Consider the following 23,813-nt stretch of genomic DNA (forward strand, 5'->3'; position numbering starts at 1 on the left):
CACCAAGCATGGGTGAGGCAGTCACTCACCCGTAGTCACACAGCTAGTAAGGGTGAAAGTAGGATGTGGCGCCAGGTCCATCAGAGTCCAAACTCACAAACCCCAGCATCCCTATACTCCAACCTTCCCACACCTCAGCCTCAGTCTTCCCATCTGTGGAATGGAGATGATTATACCCACTTCAAAGGGCTATGGTTAGCATGGAGCATGGTAGCATTTATAAAGCCCTCTGAACATGGCTTAGAGGTGGCTCAGCCCCTGACACCCATCGCCTACTAGACCAGGTCAGATGTATTGGGCCCGTTCTGGTAGGAGGACTGAGGAAATTTGTGTTGACTGAAAATGTCCTGTTGCTGTGGGCCTGCCTGGGAGTTCTTTGGTTCTGTTGGGTCTGGTGGAAGGTTTGCTCCTCTGATTTGCTTTAGAAACTGGTAAATCGAGTGAGCCTGGGGCCCACCCTGATACCCAGCTGCATTCCCTACCCAGGTGTGGACGATGGTGAGGACATTCCCCGGGAGATGCTGATCGGGATCTATGAACGGATCCGTAAGCGAGAGCTGAAGACCAATGAGGACCATGTGTCCCAGGTGCAGAAGGTGGAGAAGCTCATCGTGGGGAAGAAGCCGGTATGTGATGGGCCCTGGTACGTGGTGGGCCCCAGCACCACCCAGGCGGGGCTGCCTGCCAGGCCTTCTCACTCCCACCCACCCCACTCCGTGTGGTCCCTTCCAGCAGGGCTGGTGAATTCTGCCAGGGCTTGGGGTTTTTTCGGGTGTCTCCTGTCATATTTGGGAATAACAGCTATTGGCTCTGCGTTACAATCTGAAGAGAGCTGAGGCTCTTAATAATCCAGCAGGCCAGGGTTGTGCAGTGGCTGAGTTCTGGGCCCCTGACACTGGCAGGCTTTCCTGGGTGGTCCAGGAGTCCCCTGGGACCCCTCAGAGAGCTCTGCCAGAGAGAGTGGGTCCCCCACATACTGGCTGGGTGGATCCCAAGGGGACATGTAGGGAGGGGGCACTTGCAGCATTGGCCCGGGTGTGGCTTTGAAACATGAACACCCTTTTGTTGGTTTCACATTCTCCCGCAGATCGGATCCCTGCATCCTGGGCTCGGCTGTGTGAGTATTTCTCTGCTTTTACCTTTGTGGGTAGCCCGCCGCCCTGGGGAGGCCCAGCATCAGCCAGTCCGCCGGCTCCCCAGGCTCCCAGAGCCCAAGTGCTGGCTGCTTGAGTTCATTGCTGGGGTGCTGAGGAATCAGATGTTCGTAATTACCCCAGCCTCAGATCTCTGCAGGCCCTGAGGCTGTGGTGTCAGGGGAGACTCCTGCTCCCTCTTGTTGACGCCCTGTTGAGCCCAGCCCCCAGACCCTGCGCCTGAAACAGACCCTGATGTGTCCTCTGAGGCCCTGCCCTGTCCGCTACCCGGCCCTGCTCTGTGCTCTGTCCCCCACATCCCATGCCCCAGGCTCTCCCAGTGCCTGCCTCCTCACCCCCAGGACCCGTCCTCTGCCATAGCTTTGTGGTGTGCCCACACGCCCCAGGACACATGCACACAGGGTGACTGGGCCGCTCGCCATGACCCTCCTTATGGACTGGCGTTGTCCCTCAGTCCTGAAAGCAGCTCTGCCTGCCCTCACCCTCCCCAGCTTCCCCTGCAAGAGACCAGGCCCCTCACACCTCCAGCCCGTGCTCCCCGAACCCACCCATCCTCTCTCCTTCACACCTTTGCAATCTGAGCCCCCCAGGCTGGGCCACATTTTCCCCCCTCATTTTAACCCCCAGATGTGCCAAACTCAGGTAGCCCTGGCCTAGAGTGCCCCTGGCAGAGGCAAGCCCCTGGCCTCAGGACAGTGATCCCGGGGATCCCACCCCTTTGACCGTCTCCCCTGTCCTGCATGAACCTGGGCACTCCCAGAGCCAGGCCCTGATGGCTCATCCCTCGCCCTGAGGCATTGGACCTCAAGGGCAGCTGGAGCTATGACCATGTTGGGAGCTCGCATGAGCTGTCAGGGGCATGTTCAGGGTAGATGTGGGGAGCGGAGGACAGGGCCAGGGCAAGTGCCACAGAGTGGCTCTCCAAAATCCTGGCTGCTGGCTCAGGATTTTGGAGAGTCTTTCAGGCATCAGAACCATAGGAATCTTTTATAGGGAGGCTTGGTAGGGTGGGAAAAGTCCTGGGGCCTGGAATTGGATCCTGGCTCTGCCACTTCCTGGTTTTGTCGTTACTTCTATGCCTCAGTTTTTCCTCATCTAGAGTAGATTCTCTCTGTAAAGACTTTTGCAGGGCTGAGTGGCCTCATGTGTATGACCGGCACATTGTGGGGACTCCAAATGTGACTCGCTGTCTGGCCAGAGGCTCCCAGGTGAACATGATAGTTTAAGAAGCCTGGTACCTGCCCAGAAGAATGGAAAAGAGGTCTCAGCAGAAGCAGGGGCACGTCCCTAGTCCTTCAGGAGAGCAGAGATACGGGATTTTAAATAGTGGCTCCTGAGAACAGAGTACGGGAAACTGCCATGAGCCAAAAGACACATCTGCTCTTCATTGTCTGTGAGGGAAGCCATTTTTGAACTCAAGGCCTACGCGCCGGGTTTCTAGCTTGAAGGGCTAGAATTCTCCACTGCGGCCCCCAGGGCTCCTAGAGGAGAGCTGGGCGGCCGTGGCAGGACAGCCTCTCCCCACACAGGTGCTCTCTCTGCCCCACCGTCGGTTGGTCTGCTACTGCCGGCTTTTTGAGGTTCCAGACCCAAACAAGCCCCAGAAACTCGGACTACACCAGCGAGAAATCTTCCTGTTCAACGACCTCCTGGTGGTATGTGGCTCACCCACAAGGCATCGTAGCAGGGACCTCAAGCCTGAGCCCAGGGTCCACGTCTGGCTGTCTGCATGGGGAAGATGTGCATGCATGTGGGTGTGCAAAAGGGAGGGTTTGCCTGGTGTCTTTCACACTGATGCACGTGGAGACAGACTTCATTGGCTCATATACAGGTCCAGAGGGGGATCTTTGGCTTTAGTGTCAGCTGTTTCCAGAGCCTCTGCCAACGTCAGCAGCACTCCTGTGTGCTGTCTGCACCTGTACCTTGTGTGACACTTCCTCGGGCAGGCCCCTTCCTCAGACGGGCTCTGTCCAGGAAGGGGAAGGTGGCCCCAGCAGCTCCAGACCTGATCCTGTCTGCTCAGCAACTGTAGAATCCTCTTCCTAGACTGAGCAGAGGTTGCAGAGTTAGCCTTTGTCACTGCACATCCCTCCCTAAGCCTCTCCAGGCCAGGCAGGTGCAGTGCTTTCTGATTGGCTAGGCCTAGGTCCCAAGCCCCACCTCCTGGAGCCCTGAGCTGGTCCCTGCAAGACCTATGGACCGAAGGAAACAAGGGCTGGAGGTTTCCCCAAAAGGAAACTGCGGTGCTCTTGCCAGATAAAAAGGTGGCATGGATGCTAGCCAGATGGGGGCGGAAGTGCCCACTGCAGAGAGAAGGGAGAGCTTGTCCTTTGGATTTCTGTACCCCTGCATTTCACAGGCTTTCTTGCCAAAGATGCCCATGTTCTCGATTGGGTGTGAGGACTGGCTACCCCTCTCTGACCACTGATGTTGAAATCAGACATGTAGGTTCAAATCCTTTATGAAGAACTCCTGACCTTGAGCGAATCCCTTCCCATCTCTGAGCCTCAGTTTCCTCCTCTGTAAGATGACTCTCAGAAGGTGGCAGGAGTCCAGTGAGGTCCTGGACGTAAGACCTTACATGGTGCCTGGCATGCCCTAGAGACCGGGGAGATGTGAGCACCCCTCTCCCCTCCCAGCCCAGCCTTTGGCTGCCACACTGGAAAGTTCCTTTCCTACTGCAGACCAGAATAGCAGCCAAGGACCGTGGCGGGCCAGCAGGGATTCAGGGATCACGTCACTAGCCCAGGGGCCAGTCTCCCTGCAGGCCGTCACCAGGCATAGCTTCACACTCTAGTTGTTCCCGAGAGAGGAAGCCATGGCTGCTGAATGCCACCTGTCCATTCCTGCCCCTCAAGGTGCCAAGCCCCGGGTGTGTACACCTCACCTGGCTGTGAGAAGGCACTTGAGGGGGCTCCATGCTGTGAAGTGCCTACCACCTCTGTGCCAGGTTGTGGGGCTCTGTTGCCAGCCAAGATGGCATCGAGGTTGTGGGGACAGGAACCGTTGTCCGAGTCTTGGAGCGGAAGGCCATGCCCTCCACCCACGTGGGCTTGTCCATGTCCTCCTGACTTTGAACTCCAGGAGGATCCTCTGACCAGAGGTCCCACATAGTCATATAGTCACTGGCCCCCGAGACACTGTAGCTCAGCTCTGTCTCTGGCTGCCTCCAGGTCACCAAGATCTTCCAGAAGAAGAAGAACTCGGTGACGTACAGCTTCCGACAGTCCTTTTCCTTATACGGCATGCAGGTCCTGCTCTTCGAGAACCAGTGTAAGTCTGCCCCCAGGGCCTGCCTGGAAGAGCGCACGTCCCAGCTTACGCTCTTTCTCGTGGCTGCTTCGAGGACAGAATCCCAGGGGGCTTCGACGCTCACCCCTGTTTTATCCCCAGAGAGCAGATTGCAGCTAGGAGCTCCGGTGAGCAGTAGGCACAGACCCTCAAGAGGCCCATCAGTCAGCTGAGCCTCATGTAATAACATTGGACAGACACTCAGTTTGCATTTACTGGTACTTCGTTTCTTGCAAGTGATAAGATTTTTAAATTTATGGCAGAAATACATTTATTTAAATGTTGATAGAAAAACATTAAGTCATATAGGTGATATGCAAACATGGCCCAGAACACAAGCGACAGCAACCCACAAGTGTCCGCGGAAGTGAAGAACTGAGCCCCTCAGCCTGGGTCAGATCCCAGCTCTGGCTCAACTGCTGTGTGGCCTGGCTGTGCAACCCCTCTGGCCTCTGTTGCCTGGGTTGTAGAGTAGTGCCTGCCACAGGGCCTCCATCATAGCTGCCGGAACACAGTGCTTTGCAAGGGTTAATTTTGATGCCCTGCTACAAGGCCCTGGGTGAGGCCTTGGGGCCTGGGAGTTTGGGAGGCTCACACCTGCAGCACCCCACTGGCTTCCATTTTACCTTGCTCCTTTCACTCTCCACAGCTTCTAGATCCCCCTCCTTTGTCCCTTCCCTGTTGGAGGCTGAGCCAGTCCTCCTGGGCTGGGGAGCAGGGGGCCACCTGGAGTGTCCTAGGGAAAGAAGCTGAGTGTCCCTGCTTGAGCAGTAGGGGGTCCCTTATCCTCGCAGAACTAGGTGTCACTGTCTGTCTAATCAGCCTTCCATCTGCAGGTTAAAACAGTGTCAGGGACCCGCAACTGGACCATCCAAAACCACAGGCCTTGCGCCTGGATCTGGGGCTCTCTGTCCCCTTCTGTCTTCAATGGGACCAGGGACAGCCCGGCAGGAGACCCTGCACTCCCTGTATGCCCTGCTCCCCACATGCCCAACAAGGGGCACGGCGTGCCTGCCCTGGCTGCCTCCCCACCTCCTGCCATTCCTGTCCCATCGCAGGCTGCAAGTCATGCCTTGCCTTGGTCCCAGGGGAAGCCAGTGCCATGCCCACATTGTCCTGACCAGCAGTAGCCTGCTCTCTGAGATGGTGGCATTGACCCCTGACCCCCAGGGCTGGGGTGGGAACTTACTGAGATCCTGGCAGCAAAGCTCCCAGCAGGGGGCCAGGACCACTGTGGACCATCAGGGCAGAGGCTGCACCTGGATCATGTCTACGGTCCCAGGGCTTGGCCTTAGATCCTGGGTGCCGGGTGCTGGCAAGAGCCAAGCCTGCAGCTTCTATAGGACATGCCGTCATTCCAGGGGTCTCAAATTGGTAGCCTGGGAGGCAGGCCCAGCTCAGTTATCTTTTATATGGTTTGCATATTTTTTAAAAAAATTGCTGAGCCAGTCTCTACATCAAAATGTAGATATTTTGGGCCTCTCTGAAAATCAGAAGGTTTGGTGTCACTAGGCACATGTTCCCACGTGGCAGTAATGGGCTGCATATACATACATGTGCACACATATGCACACAGGAGCACTCTGCAGCTGCCCGCAGGCCCACCTGGTCTGAGCCAAAGTAGGATTGGTGCTTGGTCCAAGAACCTTCAAACATCCAGTGGCTGATGCTCTGCCAGTGACTCCTGCTGCAGGAGCAGCACTGCCAGGAGACCAAAGCCTCCAAGACCCTGAGAGCCCGGAGGTGGCACCAGGCAGGTCTGGGCACAGGGTTCCTTGGCTGTGGAGTGCCCATAGTGCACCCCATGGGAGCTGTGGGCCACAGGCCATTCAGGAGAATGTGGCGCTCACTGCTGTCCAGAACTGAGATGACTAGAGAAGACCTTTCTCAGGATGCAACCTTTGTCCTCCTCCAGGACTCGGCACCTGGCAGAGTGCCCAAGGACCTGGAAGTCAGGGGCTTGGTCTCCACAACCTTAAAGTTAGGCAAGAATGGCGGCCCCAGCAGCCTCCCCTGAGCTTGGCCACTTTTGTCCGTGAGTCACATGTGGAGCAACACAGACCATCTTTCCCAAGTCGGGAGATGAGGTTGCTCTGCACCCCTGCAGCCTGCCACTGCGGAGGCTGGACTCCCGGCATTCATCCCAGGCTCACGCACAGCTCAGCCCTACCATTGTTTCCTGACCAGAGAGGAGGTTGCAGATAACACACTGAGACCTGTGGGCCTCCCTCCCCTCTCCTTCCCTTTTGCAGACTACCCCAATGGCATCCGGCTCACCTCGTCTGTCCCCGGAGCAGACATCAAAGTGTTAATAAACTTCAACGCCCCCAACCCTCAAGACCGGAAGAAATTCACCGATGACCTGCGGGAGTCCATTGCAGAAGTCCAAGAGATGGAGAAGCACAGGATAGAGTGTGAGTACCAGGCCTCATGGACAGAAGGCCAAGACTTGCCAGACACTGGCACTTGCCTCCCCATGTCAGGGCAGTGACTTCACCTGAGCCCACAGAGACAAGCTGTCTCCCAGTCTTTTCTGGCCTTCCCTATGGCCACGTGATGGGGCAGTCTGTGTTCCCAGGCTGCAGGAGGCACAGGGGGAGTCCAATCCAGGACCCGCCCTACCTGTTGCCTGTCATATGTCCAACAAAAGACCCTGGCTCTTTGGTCACCCCGTGCACAAGAGCCTGCAGAGTTCCCAGCTGGCCTCTGCACCTCGTCGTCTTCTGCATCAGGCTTAACCGACTGATGGGTCACACAGCCAAGGCCATCCCTGGCTCCAGGTCTACTCCTTGGAGGCACATGGGGCTCCCTACCACTGCCCCCTCTGTGGAAGACCCTGGCTAATCTTTGCTCATCTCCCAGACGCAGGCAAGTCTGTGCCTCCCTGTCTACCCCAGAGCCTGGAAGGTGACTGTCCTTCCTGCAGGTCACAAGGCCCTCTGGTCTCTGTAGCCTCCCTCCTGGGATCTCCTTTCTGCTCTTTTGTCCAGGGTGGCCATCATACCCTCTTTCCCAGAAACAACCCTTCCCCATTCCAGGCAGATGGTGGCTCAGGACAGTGCTAGCTCCAAGCAGAAGGCCCCGTCCCCCTCCCACTCTGGGCTGTGCTCCTCTCACCAGGACCCTCACCCTCTCTGTTCCAGCGGAGCTCGAGAAGCAGAAAGGCGTCGTGCGGCCCAGCATGTCCCAGTGCTCCAGCCTCAAAAAGGAGTCGGGCAACGGAACACTGAGCCGGGCCTGCCTGGACGACAGCTACGCCAGCGGTGAGGGCCTCAAGCGCAGTGCCCTCAGCAGCTCCCTGCGGGACCTCTCGGAAGCCGGTAAGAGCTTGGCCTAGAACCACCTTGCTAGCCCAGCGCATGCAAGACCGAGGCAGGGCGTCTGCATTCGGGGCATGCATCACGCGGGGCGGGGCCTGTGGCAAGGCCAGTGCGGCATTTCCCCTGACCTCCCGCAAAGCAGAGCAGCGTGTGACGCACAGAAAGGGCGCCCCAAAAAGATGCAGGGAAACAGGACCCAATCGTCAAAAAGAAAGGCATTGCATACGAATTAGCTGGGGAAGTCACCCCCATTTTCCCTTTCTTCTTCCAAGGGTTTTATTTACTTCTTTATTGATTTGGGAAGTCGCTCTAGCCCAAGTGAGCCAGCGGCTGTGTCCCATGCTCTCTGTGCGGCCGCGTCCCTGTGCTTCATGCTGATGAATGAACTTGTGCGGAACCCTCTAATCTGTCTGGCGCCCCCTTGCCCACTGTCCCTGGTCTTGCTTTCCCTGCGGGGCCTCCTCTCCTGGGAAACCCGGGCCTCGTCCAGCCCAGAGGCCATTGAGCAGCGGCCAGGGCTGGCTGCGGGGTCCGGGAAAGCCCTGGTGGGAACTGTGATGTTGTGGTTGTTTCTTTGTTTCTGTGTGTGTTTAATTTGCTGCCAGCTGTTTAACCCCCAAGCAAGCAGCACCCCTGAAACTGCCTACATGGGGGTGGGGCACCGGGAGCAGCAAGGCTCAGGGGCTTTTGCCAGCAGCCGTGGCCCAGGCTCTCCCTCATGGGGCAGGAGAGACAAGAGGCACGGGCTGACCGGTGGGTGCCGGCTCGTGCTGCTGCAGCCTGTGTTGCTGCTCAAGGAGCGTACGGGAGGGTATCATAGCCACCCTCGGCCGAACAGTCTGTCCACCAGTCAGTGAGCTTCTCCTGGGAGAGGCCCCGGGCACTGCCTGGGGCTGCAGTGGCCCAGCTTGTCCCACGCAGGTCTGCCCCAGGAGCCTGGTGTGCCTGTTTTGGGAAGACCCCCCTCCTGGGGTTGCCTGCCCCACCTGCCCCGCCTCAGGACTCCCTCCCGCACCTGCCCGTCAGCAGCCTTGCCTCCCCTCAGCTTAGTCCCTCTCAGGCCGTTTGGAGTCTGCCCTTTTTTTAAGTTGGATTTTTTCCTTTGTTTTCGTTTTGTCATTATTATTATTATTATTTGCCATAGTAAAAAAAATCAGAAATTCATTGCCAGTTGCCAGCATGAGGGTTGAACCCAGGGCTTCTCAACCTCGGCTTGATTGACATTTTGGGCCAAGTGACTCCTTGCAGGGGGACCATCCCGGGCTTGGCAAGATGTTTACTCGCATTCCTGGCCTCTACTACTGGTTGCCAGTAATATCTTCCCTGTCATGACAGTTACTGATGTCTCCAGAAATTGCCAGGTGTCCCCTGGGGGACGGAATCACCCCTGGTTGAGAACCACTGGTTTTCCCAGTGGCCTTGTGAAACACAGCTAAATGTCACTGGACTGCTTTGGGCCTCTGCAGGCTGTGGGCCAGAGCCTCCGTTTGAGTTTGTGCAGTGTGGCGGGTCCTGCCCTCTCCCTCCCCTTAGCCCCTCTCAGTCAGCAGTGGTTCTGCCAGAACCCTTGAGCCCCATTCACCCCAGGGCCCAGCGGTCAGGACCTCAGCTGTCCACCCTCTGCCAGAGCTTGGGGGTTGGACAGCCATGTGCTGGGCCCACGTTTGTGTGAGGGGTGGGCCCAGGGCCAGCTGCTTTCATGTAGTGTGATGATTGCTGTTGTCATTTGGGAATTCTGAGCTCAGAAGGACAATAGGGACTGAGACCCCGCCCTGGGCCTGCCATTGAAACAAAAGGAACAGATCTCAGGGACCCCCCTGTACCCAGAGAGGGTTGGGGGTGAAGTGAGGTGGGGTTGGAGTCCAGGCAGCTGCCGAGGCCCCAGGCTGGGGAGAGGCCACCTGTGATCTCCCATCGGGACAGGCGGGTGCTGGCAGCCTTGCTGGGGAGGGGCAGGGCTGGCAGCAGGAGAGGTCAGATGTGCTCTGGACCAGATGGGGCTTGCTGCAGGCTCCCCAGCAGCAGCATGGCCCCACCTCACTCACCACGGCCCTCACAGCACTGAGCCTGAAACACCACGATGAGCCTGTGGAAGAGGTGAGCCCACGGGACAGTGTCCCCTCCATGTTTGACACGTCACTGCTTCTGGAGCAGGAGACCCTGAGAGCACCTGTCCCAGGTCTGCACTCGACATCCATCCAAGGGAGGACATACCACAGATATGAAGCCAGGGGACTGATGAAGTGGCCGTAGATGGTGCCTGAAGGAACCCATCCTCAGGAGCCTGCAGAAGCCTCTGTCGTGCCAAGAGTTAGAGGGAAGGGGGCTGGCACCGGCCCCACTGCAGTGCATTGCCTGGTATCTCAGCCCTGGTCTTCCTTGGGCCAAGACTCCCCACCCGGTGCTCATTCCAGCGGCACAAGAGCCCTGGTGACCCAAGACCAAGGACCCAGCAAGGACTGTGGAAACAGGGATCAGCTGAGTGGTGATGGACACTGACCAGTGGCCCCCAGCGGCCCTCCTGCCCCTCCCTGGCCAAGCTGCCCAGCTCTGAGTCCTTACGGAGAGGAACTGCCTGCAGTAGTCTCCATGTCCTGTTACAGGGGAGCAGTGGCAGGCACTGGTGGTGGGTGGACAGAGCAGCGGCCCTGCCACGTGTGAAGCGGGCCAGGGCCCAGAGAGGGTGGTGCTTCCTCTTGCCCTGGCCACATCCCTCCCCACCATGTCAGGCCCAGCAGAGGACATGGTGCAGCATGCAGATGTCAGAATCAGACAGCCTGAGCGCATCCCCCACCTCCGCCTGCCCTCTCTAGCTGTCAGACCCTGTGGGCCCGTTTCCCCAGCTGCAGCGAGGGAGTCGATGCATGGAAAGCCTTTCAGGCATGCCTGGCTCAGGCAGCGCCGGCCGAGTGTGCGTAGCTATCATTTCTGTTGTGGTCATTGACACTGAGCAAGGCCACCAGCCCGGCCACAGCATTGTTGAGGGTCACAGGACGAGGATCCTGGGTGGGCAGGAGAGCACTGCCACATGATGCCCTGCCCTGACTCTGAGGAAGCTGAAAAGGTTGTGAAGATCCATCCTGGGAGCCCTTCAAGAAAAATGGTTCCAAGTCCCTCCAGGCTCTGCCCAGGGCTGGCTTGACCTGGTCAGCACGCGTGTGGTGTGAGCCACTATTCTGGCCTGCCTGACTTCATCAGCCTGTGAACCGGGGCAGCTGTGGGAGGCTGCGTACACATGGGATATCTGCACAGCTGGCTGTGGACAGTTATGGTTGTGGGTGTACCTGTGAGCACAGGGCTCTAGGACTCAGCACAGAGGGAGCCCTGGGGTCACCTTGCATCTCTTGCTGACCTGAGACATTGAGAAAGTAGATTGTAAGACACTCAGCGTCACTCCAAAACAGCCAGGTAAAGAACTCCTAAGTGTTCGCCCAAGTTGGGCAGGGTAAGGAGGGCCATGTTCAACTCCAGGTGGGGACACTGTGTGGACCCCCAACCCCAGCCTTCAGGCCTGACCCAGGTCCTGTCAGAAGCTATAGGCCAGCCAGAAGGAGTTGCCAGATACAGACAGGGGAGGCCATCTCCCCTCTGGCCCTGGTTTTTAGTCAGCCAGAGGAGTCCCAGGCGTTAGGGGTAGGCTAGAGAGCTGATTTGAAAACCCTAGAGACAGTGGCGCTCTGTCCCTCCACATTTCCACATGGTGCCACAATGTCCTGAGTGTCTGATGGCTGTGGCCACCCAAGAGGGCGGTGGAGGAGGGAGGCCGTGTCCTGGGAGGCTGGACTCTACTTTGCTCCATGTCCCTGGACCACTGTGTTGGGCAGGAAGGGAAGGAAGGTCAGCCCTTCTTCCCACACTGGCTGAAAAATGAGGAAATGTGAGCCTCCTCTTCCTTCTGGCTGGGAATTAGGGCCAAGGTCCTACTTGGCTGTCCTAGTCTTCAGCAACTGGTGTCAAGCCCTCTTTCCCTGATGTGCCGTGTGGCCCTTTCCCAGTAGTGGTCTCTGAGGGCCACATCACACAAGCCCGAGCCACCCAAAGCCGTTTGCTAACCCCAACTCCCACCTGGACATCTGGTTTGGGGTTAGCAGGCAAGGCAGAGGGACTGGACTCTCCTGAGTCTGTGCTGTGATGCCCAGGCCGAAGCCATGCCAAGGCACAGCCCAGCACACTCAGATGGCACAGGGAGGCTCAAAGCCCACAGCACTTCCTCCACCTGCCACTGGCTGGTGGCCTTAGGCTAGCTGGGAGGTGCAGTAGCTTTCCCAGAGGCTGGGGACGGGGCACAGTGGGGAGGCCCAGCAGTTGCTTCCTTCTTCCAGGCTCCTGGGCCCAACCCGGCCTAGGGTCCAGCTCTGAAGGCAGCGTGGCCAAGTTATCCAGCGTTAGAGGCGGCTGGGTGAGCAGGTCTGGGTGTGAACCCTGCTGCCTGTGAGAACTGGGCCTCAGCGTCCCCCTCTCTGATATGGACACAGTGGCGCCTATAGGGTTGACATGTCCAGCGTGGTGCTCAATACATAGTGATGCTGCCCAGATGGAAGCTTCTAGAATGCCAAGTGGGGAGGGCTGTTTCTCCCTCCCTGTTCCCATCCCCACTCCCAGAGAGCTGGCCAGTGCCCAGGCCCCTAAGGCTGGGCCCGTCATGCTCCAGGCTTGGTGTTCCTCAAAAATCCACGGAGAAGTCCTCAGGAGGGACTGTGGAGGCTGGTGGGGGGGCCAGGCTGGGCCCTAGGTGCCAAGAGGAAGACCCGGCCTTGCTCTAACGGACCCCGCACACTGAGTGCTTGCTGTGTGCCCTGCACTGGGGCGTGATGAAGATGCTGGCAGAGACCTCCTGGCTTAGGGAAGGCTTTGTGGCCCCTTTGGGGGGTGGTGCCAAGCAGAGGAATCCCAAGCTGGAAGGTGGTTTCTGGCAGCCCCCAACCGTCTCCTGCCCCTGGCCAGGGCACTGCACAAACTAAAACTGAGCTCCTGCAGGCAGCCGGGAGGAAGCGGGGATGTGAAGTTGTTTCCTTTTCACCCTCAGTGCTCGTCCTGCCAAGAAGGTGGGGGCATATATGTGTGTGTGTGGATATACACATATATATGGCAGTCACTGAAGGTGGGCATGCAGGACCTGCCATGCTGTTTGCGGCTATGTGGAAGCTGCCCTCACCCCTCCCCATTCACCCGAGTCAGGGGTGAACACACTAGTTGGGGGTGTCGGGCCCACCTGTACACATGCCTCAGCCCCAGGGTCCCTCTCAACAGACTCCTGGTCCAGGAGTATAAAATTGGGGCTGGTTTTAAAAAAAATTTTTTTTTTGCTTTTCGAAAACTTCATTTTTAAAATTCATTCCTGCACTGCTGCTGGCTTCCCCACTGAGCCCCTCCTCCGACCTCTCACACCTGGCTCCTGCGGGCAGGTGGGCTCAGCACCTGTGCCTGCTCCCAGCAGGGGTGCAGGCTCCGTGGCAGCAGCGTGGCGCCAGGCAGGCAGCGCCCCCAGCCTCATGTCCGCGTCTAACTTCTGGTATTGCATGTTCTGGGCAGGGAAGCGAGGGCGTCGCAGCAGTGCGGGATCGCTAGAGAGCAATGTGGAAGTAAGTAGGAAGCGCCTCTGTCCAGCTGGCTGTCCTGTGTTGCCTTCCCCAGTCCTCGGTTCATATCTGTTGTCCTGTTTTTTTTTTTTTTGTTTGGTTTTTTTTTTTTTTTGCTCTTCCTTCCCCTACTGCACAGACGCAGACATCCACTCCCCGCCCCTGCCTGCCTGGGACCCTGTGCATGTCAGCTTCTCCTCTGTGCCTAGAAACACCCATGCCTCCCACCGCTTGTTTTGGACTGAACAGTGGGGGTGGTTCTGGATTTTGTGTTTTGGTTTCTGCTTAATCCCATCACCTGTGGTCCTTGAGCATGGTTGACCATCCCCAGCTTCCAGCACCCCCCCACCCCCCAACCGGCCATCTGGCTCCCACTCATCCTCCACACTTGCTGTTGGATGTTTTTGCTGAACCCTTGACTTCCACGTCCGCCCATCCTCATCGCTTTCTTCTTGGAGTTTGATTGCTGTGTGTCTGCGGCAGGACACCATGGAATTGCTTAGCTTGTGGGAGGAGGAATGTCTTGAGAGAGATTCAGTGTGGATTTCATGTTTCACTCATCCTCCGGCCATCTCTGTATTACTGTTCACATCTCTACCTCAGCTTGCAGATCTTTTTCTGTTACCTTCTTTTTCCTTGTTTGGTTTGCAGTAGGCAGCTGCAGTGAAATGCCTAGGCAGCCCGTTCTCCCAGAGGACAAGATTTCTGAGCCCCACCTGTCCCTGTCACCACCTCTCCCGAGACCTCAGGACCCACATGGGCGGAGCACATGCCCTCAGCCCAGTTGAGCAGTCCCAGGAGAGCTGAGGGCCCTGTTTTCAGCAGGAGCAGGGCTCCTCCTCCAGGCACATCAGCCCCTCTGCACTCGCCACACACAGAGCACAGACACCCCAACCTAGGGGTTCCAATTTGAAACCTCAGGCTGCTACTGCCAGGGCCAAAGTGCTTGTCAAAACGAGACTGGAAGTCCTTCTGCTGCGGCAGTCAGAGAGGCGGGCCCCTCCCCTGCCCTCACTCCCCACTTTGGTCAAGGCCAGTAACCCCCAGCTGCCCTGCACTGTAGTGAGAGGAGGTGGGGCCCAGTCCAGCCTCACTCAGCCCCACCCTCTGGCCAGTGAGTTGAACTAAAGCTTAGCAGTCAGTGGGTGAATTTTTACATTAAAAAAAAAAAAAAAAAAAATCATTCTGACCTAAGTGCTTGAAGATCTTTTAATTTTGATTTCTATGAATTTCCTTTTTAGGGGTCCATCATTAGCAGTCCTCACATGCGCCGGAGAGCTACATCAACACGAGAGTGTCCATCTCGCCCACACCAGACTATGCCCAACTCATCTTCCCTCCTGGGCTCCTTATTCGGGAGCAAGAGAGGGAAGCCCCCTCCCCAGGCCCACCTGCCCTCAGCCCCAGCCCCCCCACCCCCCCACCCACCGGTGGTCCTGCCTCACCTGCAGCACTCTGTGGCTGGCCACCACCTGGGGCCCCCAGAGGGGCTGCCGCAGGCCCCCATGCACGGGCATCACACCCAGTACTGCCACATGCAGCAGAACCCTCCGCCGTACCACCACCACCACCACCACCACCCGCCCCAGCACATCCAGCACGCACACCAGTACCACCACGGCCCCCACGGGGGCCACTCAGCCTACGGGGCCCACGCCCATGGCCACCCGCCGCTGCCCTCGGCCCATGTGGGGCACACAGCGCACCACCATGGGCAGCCCCCTGCCCCACCGCCCCCCACCAGCAGCAAGGCCAAACCCAGCGGCATCAGCACAATTGTGTAGACAGCCTGGGCAGGGGTCCCAGGCTCCCTGAAACAGCTGCACACCACACAGGGCACGCCCGGGGGTCGCCAGCCACACACCAAACCCGGGGCACTTCTGTTGCCATCTCTCCCCGCTGCCCCTCACGGCCCAACCGGAGCCCCAGGAGCCCACAGGGCTGGTGTTGTGTGGAACAAAGGCCCAGATTTCATTTAGCGTTGGCACCCTGGGCTCCACTCACCTCAGTCTGAGGGATGGGTGGGCCTCAGACACCATCAGCCTTGAAACGGTGCCACCAGCCAAGTAGATGTTGAACTGCCTCCCCCACTTCAGCTCTCAGCTCCGTGTGCCCTAATTTACATGCATATGAAAACCCAACCTAGAAAACGAAGAAATGAGATACAAAAACAGACAAAACAAACCCCAAAACTTGCTGCATTATTGCTCTTTTACTGACAATGGGCAAAAAATTAAGTAGACCTGATATGGTTGATGAAAATACGTAAGTAAACTTTATATAATATAAATATATAAATATATAAATATATATATATATACTGTATAGGTAGTACTTGTGTGTGAAAGGCAGGCGTTTCAGTCCACAACATTAGCAATACCCACCTACAAGGAGCTCCACTTACCTAATAGGAAGACAGTACCTTAGCTGGGTGTGTGAGACAATAGACCAAACCCTAAATGCTAGGAACAAATTCAGATACTTCATATTTTCATACAAAGAAGTCCCTCTAGGACTGGCTAAAATCTTTACACAATCATTACTAACTGTGCCAAGTAACATAGCATCTAACTGTTTAAAAAGTCCAGTATTGCTTTGTATAAATCCTTATTTTATTAACAGAATACTATCATAAATAGTATTATAATGCTCTGTTATTTCAGGTAAGCAAATAGCTAAACTGCAGTACACTCTACAGTAGCAACTCAGGACAGCTGGTTACGAGCTGGTTGTCTTAGGACATTGGTTACACAGATTCTTAGACACTTTAATGGCTGCGATAACTGTGAATCTCCATGATCCATGTTTCTTTTATGCGCATATGATTTAATGCACACTCATTCAGAGTCCTCCAAGAGGGGCCCATACACGGCAGAAGTGTTCATCTCCAACATGAAAGTGACCAGCTCTCATCCTCGTCTCCCCAACACCATAACTTCCTCATCCCGCCTCCAACCCACACCAGGCTGAAGCCCTCAGAGAGTGTTTTCATCAGGAACCACTCTCGAACCTGAAGGTTGACTTTAGCGTTTAGCAACCCAGGGCAGTGTGTGTGTTTCCTGTTTTGTTTTCTGAGTGGTAGCAGTGATCATCGTAATTCCATGTAGCCATGTGCTAGCAGAACCCCTGTGTCATCACCGTGGCCCGTGTGATCCCAGCCGACGAGTGCCCGGCGGAGCCCCCGCTGCCTTCCCATGGTCCAGTGAGCTGCCAGGGCATCACATGACTCTCAGCTGTGCTCTTGTCGCTTCTGTGTTGTGGTGACACCATGCGCTCCCCGGGGCCAGACCTGCACGCGGCGGGTCTGTGCCTGAGTCACCCACGGGCCATACTTTGTAGTTTCAGCCTTTCGAGCCACTGCAGCCGTCAGTGCTGTGCTCCTAAGCCATGGGACCCGAGGACTGCCCCCCGGCGCCTGCCCAGGCGGAGGCCCTTTCAGAAAGGGCGAAGCTCACGCCTGACTCTGCGGGCCACGGGGCCGCGTGCTCAGTGGACAGCGTGGTGAGCCGTGGCCGGACAGCAGGAGGAGAGGGGAGCCCCCTCTGGCTGTGTGTCACCTTGGCTGGCTGGCTGGCCGGGGTTTTGCCTATTTCCCTCCTCACATCCCTCCCCTCGGTCATATCATTGAGATCACCGTACCAGCAAATCTGCAAACCAAGCACTTTGTTAATCTCCACAGAGAGCAATCTAGAGTTTAGCCTTTTTAAAAATAAGTGTGACTTTTACCTGCCCACCTGTGTCCTCCCATTGGCGTGGCATTTCTTTCTTTGGTGTCTGCTCAGAAAGAAACAGCATGGGAGCCTGTGATTGGGTCCAGGCTGGGCTGTCGGGGAAGCGCCCTGGTGTCCCCGACTCCTCAATTCTTGGGTCTTTTAAAAGCCAGGCTCCCCAAAGCACTGTCTCACAATTTTGAGGAGGAGGTTCTGACCTGGAAGCGTTAGACTGCTGCATGTCATCTGGCGTCAGCTGTGAGGCTGCGCTCTGCGTATTGTGCATTTGCAAAATGTATTGGTGTGACTGTAAACACATCGTTGAAGTAAAGCGATCACATATTGAGTATGTCAGCTTCTCTCACCCTCTTCTGTGCCGAGAGGAGAGTCTAACTGTAACTTTTAGGTTGTTCCAGAAAAGATTCAGGCTGTTTGGCACAGAATTGCTCTTTCTGAAGGGTAGCACTAATAGGAACAGACAGTGAACCCCAGGAGGGGCTTTCAGAAAACTCTCCCTCTCCATCGCCATCCTGCAATCTCCACCGCCTCGGGCACTGTCCTCGGTGTGTCCTGGAGCTGTGCTGGGCAGCAGGCCTGGGCCCACTGAGCCCCTCCCGGGGTTTCCAGCCGCACTCAAGTCTGTTCCTTCAGGCTAGTAAGGTTTCATCCTGTTTCATTTGCAAGCTTATCAAAAGTTTGTGGAAGATACATTGTTGGGTTCCAGAGGCTGGAGTCATGCTGCCCACACTTTGTTTGGGAAGCAAAAGCTCCCAGTGAGCTGGTGTCCCCGTGTCTTTCATGGGACTGTCCCCTTTAGATCCCCCACCTGTCACAGCCATAGCTTTGGGGTCCTGTCATCACATCCTGCGGGAGGGGAGGCAGGAGGAGGCCGAGAGCCCCAGGATGTCTGCCTGGTCCCTTCTCACTGTGAGGACGCCCTTGGCATACCTTTCTCAAGTCACACAAATTATTGCAGTTACATACAGAATTGCTGACAGGAACAGGAGATGCTGAGGGAAACAGCTGGCAATGTGACAAAAGTCTTTTCTGGGACAACAGTCAAATCATGTATTTGTATTTTTTTAAGTTTACCAATGAATTGTACAACAATGTAAAAATAAAGTTCATCCTAATGTGATGTGCACATCTTGCTTAAAAATGTCTTCAGCATCCAGTGCAGAGTGATCTTTCCCTCACACGCTGCATGCGGCAGGAGCCTCTTGTTTTTCTTAATGAGCTGAAAAGACAGCAGATGTTCACAGCTGATGCTGGATGTTGACTCAGCTCCACGGGAAGCTCTGTGCCCACAGGTAAGCACGCACAGTCTTACAGTTCTCCTTGTAAAATATCATCACCCTTCCTGCCTGAGAAACGAGTGCATTTGTATTTTATATAACAACAATAGTCAAGGCAGCATTGCAACACTGAGCAGGGTGAGGTGGGGGTGCCGAGCACAGGACAAGGGGGAGGAGGCCTGCCCTCCATTCAGACGCATCTGCGTTGCCCTTCTATGTGCAGTCACATTGAGATGGCAGACAGCATGCGTCTCCTCTTGGGAGATATCTTTTGCCTCCAAATTGTTTGAAGCAATTAGAATCAGGTCCTGAATCCCCAGACTGTTCAGAGACTTCAAGGGACACTTCCCTCACAAGAAGCCTGGCACCCCCACTGTGTACCTCTGGGAGGAAAGGAGTGCGTTCGTTTTCACCTGCATTCTGTTTGTCAGTGGTAACAGACTATCAATGTAAAACCATGGTTGTGATCATGTGGGGAAATCAAATAAATCCTTTGAAACTCTCGGATTCTCACTTTTTCTGAAAAGTCCAGAAGTTGCCCTGTTAGCCAGACCCAGATCTCCAACTGATGAGTTTCCGCGTTCCTTGTGATTCTGGGCACTCACTTTCCTTGAAGACATTGGACTGACTTGACTTTGAGGACACTGATACAAAATTTAAAATAAAGGGACACATCAAAACCAATAGAAGGTTTCAAAGGTATTTGTAATTTCTAGCAACTTTCAACAAGTGGTGGTCCTTTCATGAAGTTAGAGGGGATGAATTCTATTAAGCGTTGAGGTACACTGGTTATGACTTAGGGAAAAACAAAATACCCAGTGGCCCAGTCTCCAGTAAAGATGGATGATGACATGAGGTCAGAGCAGCCTGCGTTTCCATGGCTAATGTCATGTGCAAAGGCCAAGATGGTAAAGTCATTCTCCTGGAAGGAAGAGGCCTGTGAAGATGTAATTGGCTTCTACGATTTCTCCTTTCCTGGCCAAACATAATTCCTGAGAACACCACCTTAAAGTTTCACTGCATGGGATAAAATGAACTGGCAGATCTAACTAGTGGACAACAAAAAAAGTTAATTTTGGTGACTAAAATGAGCTCTGGCCCTCCCTCCGTACAGCACATTCTGATTGAAAGATGTTCTCACATGGGCCCCCCTCTTCCAGTCTCATTCATAGCCGCTACTGGCTCATCCAGACTAAACCAGGAAACCAGCCATTTCAGTGCACACACACAAGTGCCTTGCACAATGCCTATTTCTGCAACTGGAAGTCCATCCCTTTTACAGACCAGGGGCCCTTCAAGAGAAGCTGGGTACAAAAATTCCCTTAAATACCCGGTTCTGCCTCAGGGTTTGATTTTACGATGCAGATCTATAGCCCAGGAGCTCCTGGAGGTAGGTGAGCTAGGCCAGGGCTCCAAGGAGGTGATCTTCTGGGGATTGTGTTTGTCTCCCCCTGCCCTGAGATTGTGAGCTGCATGATCCGCCTCTGTGTGTCCAGTGACAGCCCCAAGACTGGGCTTGTCAGCATGCATCTAGCTGAAAATGAATGGATGGTTGGAAGAGGCAGGGGTTCAGGTCACACCACCAGCAGCAGCTGGTCTTTGAGGGTACCGATCATTGACATAATTAAAAAATATATGGAAACTGGTTTGCTCATCCCCCCCACTTCCCTTGACACTGAGAAGTCTGACTGGGAGACACCTGACTCAGACCTTGAGATCATAGTTCTTCCTCCTCCCTGGCTGCACATGACTTCTGGGCCACCGAATCCCAGGAACATGTTTAGCTTCACCTGACCCCACGGCAGCTGTGACTCTGTTCGTGCCTGCCTCGAAATGCTGGTTCCCGGGCACCTCTGGGCCATGTGCCCTTTCTGCTCTCTGGAGACTCCTTCACAGTCTCCTGTGCAGGCCAGTCCTCCTCCATGGAGCTCGTGTGTGGCTTAGGTCAAAGCCAAGCCCTCTTCCTCCCTTTCCCCTCTCCTGAGGCACCCTCACGCAAGCCCCACGGTTTCAGTCCACCTTCTCCATGCCCCTGGCTTCCACATGTTCTCTCCAGCCCAGACCTCTACTCTGGGCACCCATGTCCCCTTAGTGTTTCTGACAGCCCAGCCCTGCAAGCCCTCCATGACCATGTTCTTCATTGTATAGCCCCATTCAGCGGAGACCTGGTCCTCTCCTCTGTTCCCTGTGTTGGCAAATGACATTACCATTGACTTGTTTAAACCGGGACCTGGGGTTGCTTGTGACCTTCTCCCTGGTGTCCCGTCCATCTTTCCCTGAACTCTCTTGATTTGTGCCTCCTGCTTCTTCTGGAATCCATCTGAGTCTCTTCACGTTTCACCCCACTGCAGGCCCTCATGTCTCTCTCCTGGACTAGAGCTCCCTTCCTTGGCACTGGCCTTCCTGGGGGGACCCCTGTCTATTCCCCACAGGGGTCTTGCTCTGTTGCCAAAGCTGGAGTGTGGTGGTGCAATCACGACTCACTGCAGGCCTGACCTCCTGTGATCCTCCCACTTCAGCCTCCGGAGTAGCTGTGACTACAGGGGCGTACCACCATACCTGACTAGTGTTGTTTGTAGAGACGGGGGTCTCACTATGTTGCCCAGGCTGATCTCGAACTCCTGAGCTCAAGCCATCCTCCCACCTTGGCCTCCCAGAGTGCTGACATTACAGCCATGAGCCACTACACCCAGCTGCCTAGCCATGGAGTCATTTTTTTAAGGTGCTCCTGCTTAAAGCCCTATCGGTGATTTCCTGTTGCCCTTAGGAGGAAAGAAATCCCATCCTTCACGTGGCCCCTGCCTGCCCCTCAACAGTCACATTCCCCTCACATTCCAGCCATACCAGCCTTGACTGTTTTGTTACTGTTCATGCCTGTCCTTTGACAGTAAAGGTCAAAAAGTCAAGACAGTGTCTGTCTTTGTACACGCTGTAATTCCAACATGGAGAACAGTGGATTTCCTAAGTGAATGCCTTAGGGAGCACAGCAGGAAATGTGCTACAATGCATGAACACCATGTGGCGGCAACATGAGATCAGGGCCCAGGAACGTGGGCTGGGGCCCGCTGGCATATGCCTTGTTAAGTAAAAATTGGGGCAGTGGTCGGAGGCTTTTAAACATTGTGTTTTAACTTATGTCGAGTGTCTTTTAACATGTAGTAAATCTAGTGAGAATAGATTGATGAAAAACAGGAAAAAAAATGTCCCCACAATCTCACTACCTCAAATCACATATAATTGAGTATGTGGCCAACTGTTCTTCCATCGTCCCTCCATACATATTTCTCAGTCACCTAGTTTACATCTCTGAAGTGCTTCCCAAACAGTACTGTCAGTGTTGCTTGGTGCCCCACATGGAAAGTGTCATTGGTCACACACCTCTAGGGAACGATGCATTGCATGCAGTTCAATGCGTTTCTTTCTGCTGGACCTTTTAGAGCCTTTGGAAAAGATGGTGTGCATATATGAATAAATCCCTGAACGATAGCCTGTGCATTCTACAGAATACAGTTTAGTAACAGTGTGTGCGTAAATGCTATTCTTTTTCCCTTAATCCACTGTGATGAGGCAGTGGAAGACTCAACAATTTATAATGTCTGCATAACATTCCACCTTACAGATGTCCCATAAGGTGTTGCCATGCAGATAGTGTTGTGTTGGTGAACAAGGAACAAACGGAAAGAAATAATCGAGTTTCTGACAGAGTTGGTGATTCTGGCAAGGACTGGAGCCCGGAGAGGGGGACACCATGGTTCGACCACAGTGCTGAGTTCCTGAAATGACCATGGACCCTCTTTTGGTGCTGCTGGAGGCCAGGTGTCCCCTGAGATGCCTCTTAGCTCAGTGCATTCAGTTCAGTGCCCACTTTTCAAGAGACCCCATCTCACCGCTCAGCCCAGAACAGGCCTGTGATAAAGACCTGAGGGCTGCTGCTTGCAGGCATGGGGTGAAGGTCGCCCACCCTCATTTCTAACATGGAGCTTCAGGACTTTCAAGGCCCTCAGGGAAAGCTTTTCTTCCTTGTCTATTATTCCTAACCACACCCCACCCCCACCTCCACATTAAAGTGTTCCAATTAAATCTGACAGGTAGGACCTGAAGCACTTTGTCATTTTCTATGTAAACAGGGAAGAACACATTCTAAAATAAAAATACCAGAGGATAATACCTGAATTGGAATCTCTTCTCACATCCTCTGAGTACTTTTCAAAGAACAAGAAGGAGGGGCCAGATGCTGTGACTCACCCCTGTAATCCCAGCCTGGGCAACATAGTGAGACCTAACATCAAAACATTAACCAGGCATGGTGGTGCCTGCCTGTGTTCCCAGCTACTCTGGAGGCTGAGGTAGGAGGATTGCTTTAGCCGGTGAGGTCAAGGTTATGTGAGCCATGATCACCCCACTGCACTCTAGCCTGGGCCACAGAGCAAGACCATGTCTCCAAAACAAAGGAACAGAGTCACCTACAGCTGTCAGACCTACACTGTGGGAAAGAGCGAAAACCACAAAATTCACTTAAAGGTCAGTGGGAAAATAAACATTTTAGAGCAGCAGAGTTGACGTAGAATCACTTGCCGGTGGCGTGCAGGGGCAGGGGGTGCACAGTGGGAGAGGGTGGGAGTCCTGTGGAGGTGGGGGGGGCAGGGGGGGGTGCACAGGAGAGGGTGGGGAGTCCCTGTGGAGGTGGTGGGTGGGGTGCAGGGGTAGGGGGATGCACAGCAGGAGAGGGTGGGGAGTCCCTGTGGAGGTTGTGGGGGGTTCAGGGGTGGGGGGTGCACAGCGGGAGAGGTGGGGAGTCCCTGTGGAGGTTGTGGGGGGTGCAGGGGTGGGGGGGTGCACAGCGGGAAAGAGTGGGGAGTCCCTGTGGAGGTTGTGGGGGGTGCAGGGGTGGGGGGTGCACAGCGGGAAGAGTGGGGAGTCCCTGTGGAGGTTGTGGGGGGTGCAGGGGTTGGGGGTTGCACAGCGGGAGAGGGTGGGGAGTCCCTGTGGAGGTTGTGGGGGGGTGCAGGGGTGGGGGGTGCACAGCGGGAAAGAGTGGGGAGTCCCTGTGGAGGTTGTGGGGGTGCAGGAGTTGGGGTTGCACAGCGGGAGAGGGTGGGGAGTCCCTGTGGAGGTTGTGGGGTGCAGGGGGGGTGCACAGCGGAGAGGTGGGGAGTCCCTGTGGAGGCTGTGGGGGGGTGCACAGCGGAAGAGGGTGGGGAGTCCCTGTGGAGGTTGGGGGGGGGTGCAGGGGTGGGGGGGGTGCACAGCGGGAGAGGGTGGGGAGTCCCGGTGGAGGTTGTGGGGGGGGGTGCAGGGGTTGGGGGGTGCACAGCGGGAGAGGGCGGGGAGTCCCTGTGAAGGTTTTGGGGGGGGGTGTAGGGGTGGGGGAGGTGCACAGCGGGGAGAGGGTGGGGAGTCCCTGTGGAGGTGGTGGGTGGGGTGCAGGGGTGGGGGGTGCACAATGGCAGGGTGGAGAGTCCCT

At 55.5% G+C, this 23,813-nt stretch overlaps 1 protein-coding gene across 9 annotated transcripts in view; it reads left to right on the top strand.

Annotated features, from left to right (window-relative positions):
* Window positions 1-18,851, top strand: part of IQSEC1 (IQ motif and Sec7 domain ArfGEF 1) — a 395,060-nt gene extending 376,209 nt beyond the window's left edge. For 5 of the 9 annotated variants that reach the window (XM_030802084.1, XM_030802088.1, XM_030802086.1 and 2 more), the window contains 8 exons: window positions 487-626; window positions 1,088-1,117; window positions 2,684-2,809; window positions 4,328-4,427; window positions 6,698-6,859; window positions 7,589-7,765; window positions 13,298-13,347; window positions 14,586-18,851. In XM_030802084.1, the coding sequence (XP_030657944.1) occupies window positions 487-626; window positions 1,088-1,117; window positions 2,684-2,809; window positions 4,328-4,427; window positions 6,698-6,859; window positions 7,589-7,765; window positions 13,298-13,347; window positions 14,586-15,128 (1,328 nt within the window). In that variant the 3' untranslated portion in view covers window positions 15,129-18,851. Of the gene's footprint in view, window positions 1-486; window positions 627-1,087; window positions 1,118-2,683; window positions 2,810-4,327; window positions 4,428-6,697; window positions 6,860-7,588; window positions 7,766-13,297; window positions 13,348-13,995; window positions 14,532-14,585 lie in introns of those variants that run through there. The other 4 variants (XM_030802089.1, XM_030802092.1, XM_030802090.1 and 1 more) reach the window with 3 other exon arrangements.
* Window positions 18,852-23,813: the final 4,962 nt, after the last annotated feature.

The sequence above is a fragment of the Nomascus leucogenys genome, chromosome 21 (assembly GCF_006542625.1).
Source record: "Nomascus leucogenys isolate Asia chromosome 21, Asia_NLE_v1, whole genome shotgun sequence".
NCBI lineage: Eukaryota > Metazoa > Chordata > Mammalia > Primates > Hylobatidae > Nomascus > Nomascus leucogenys.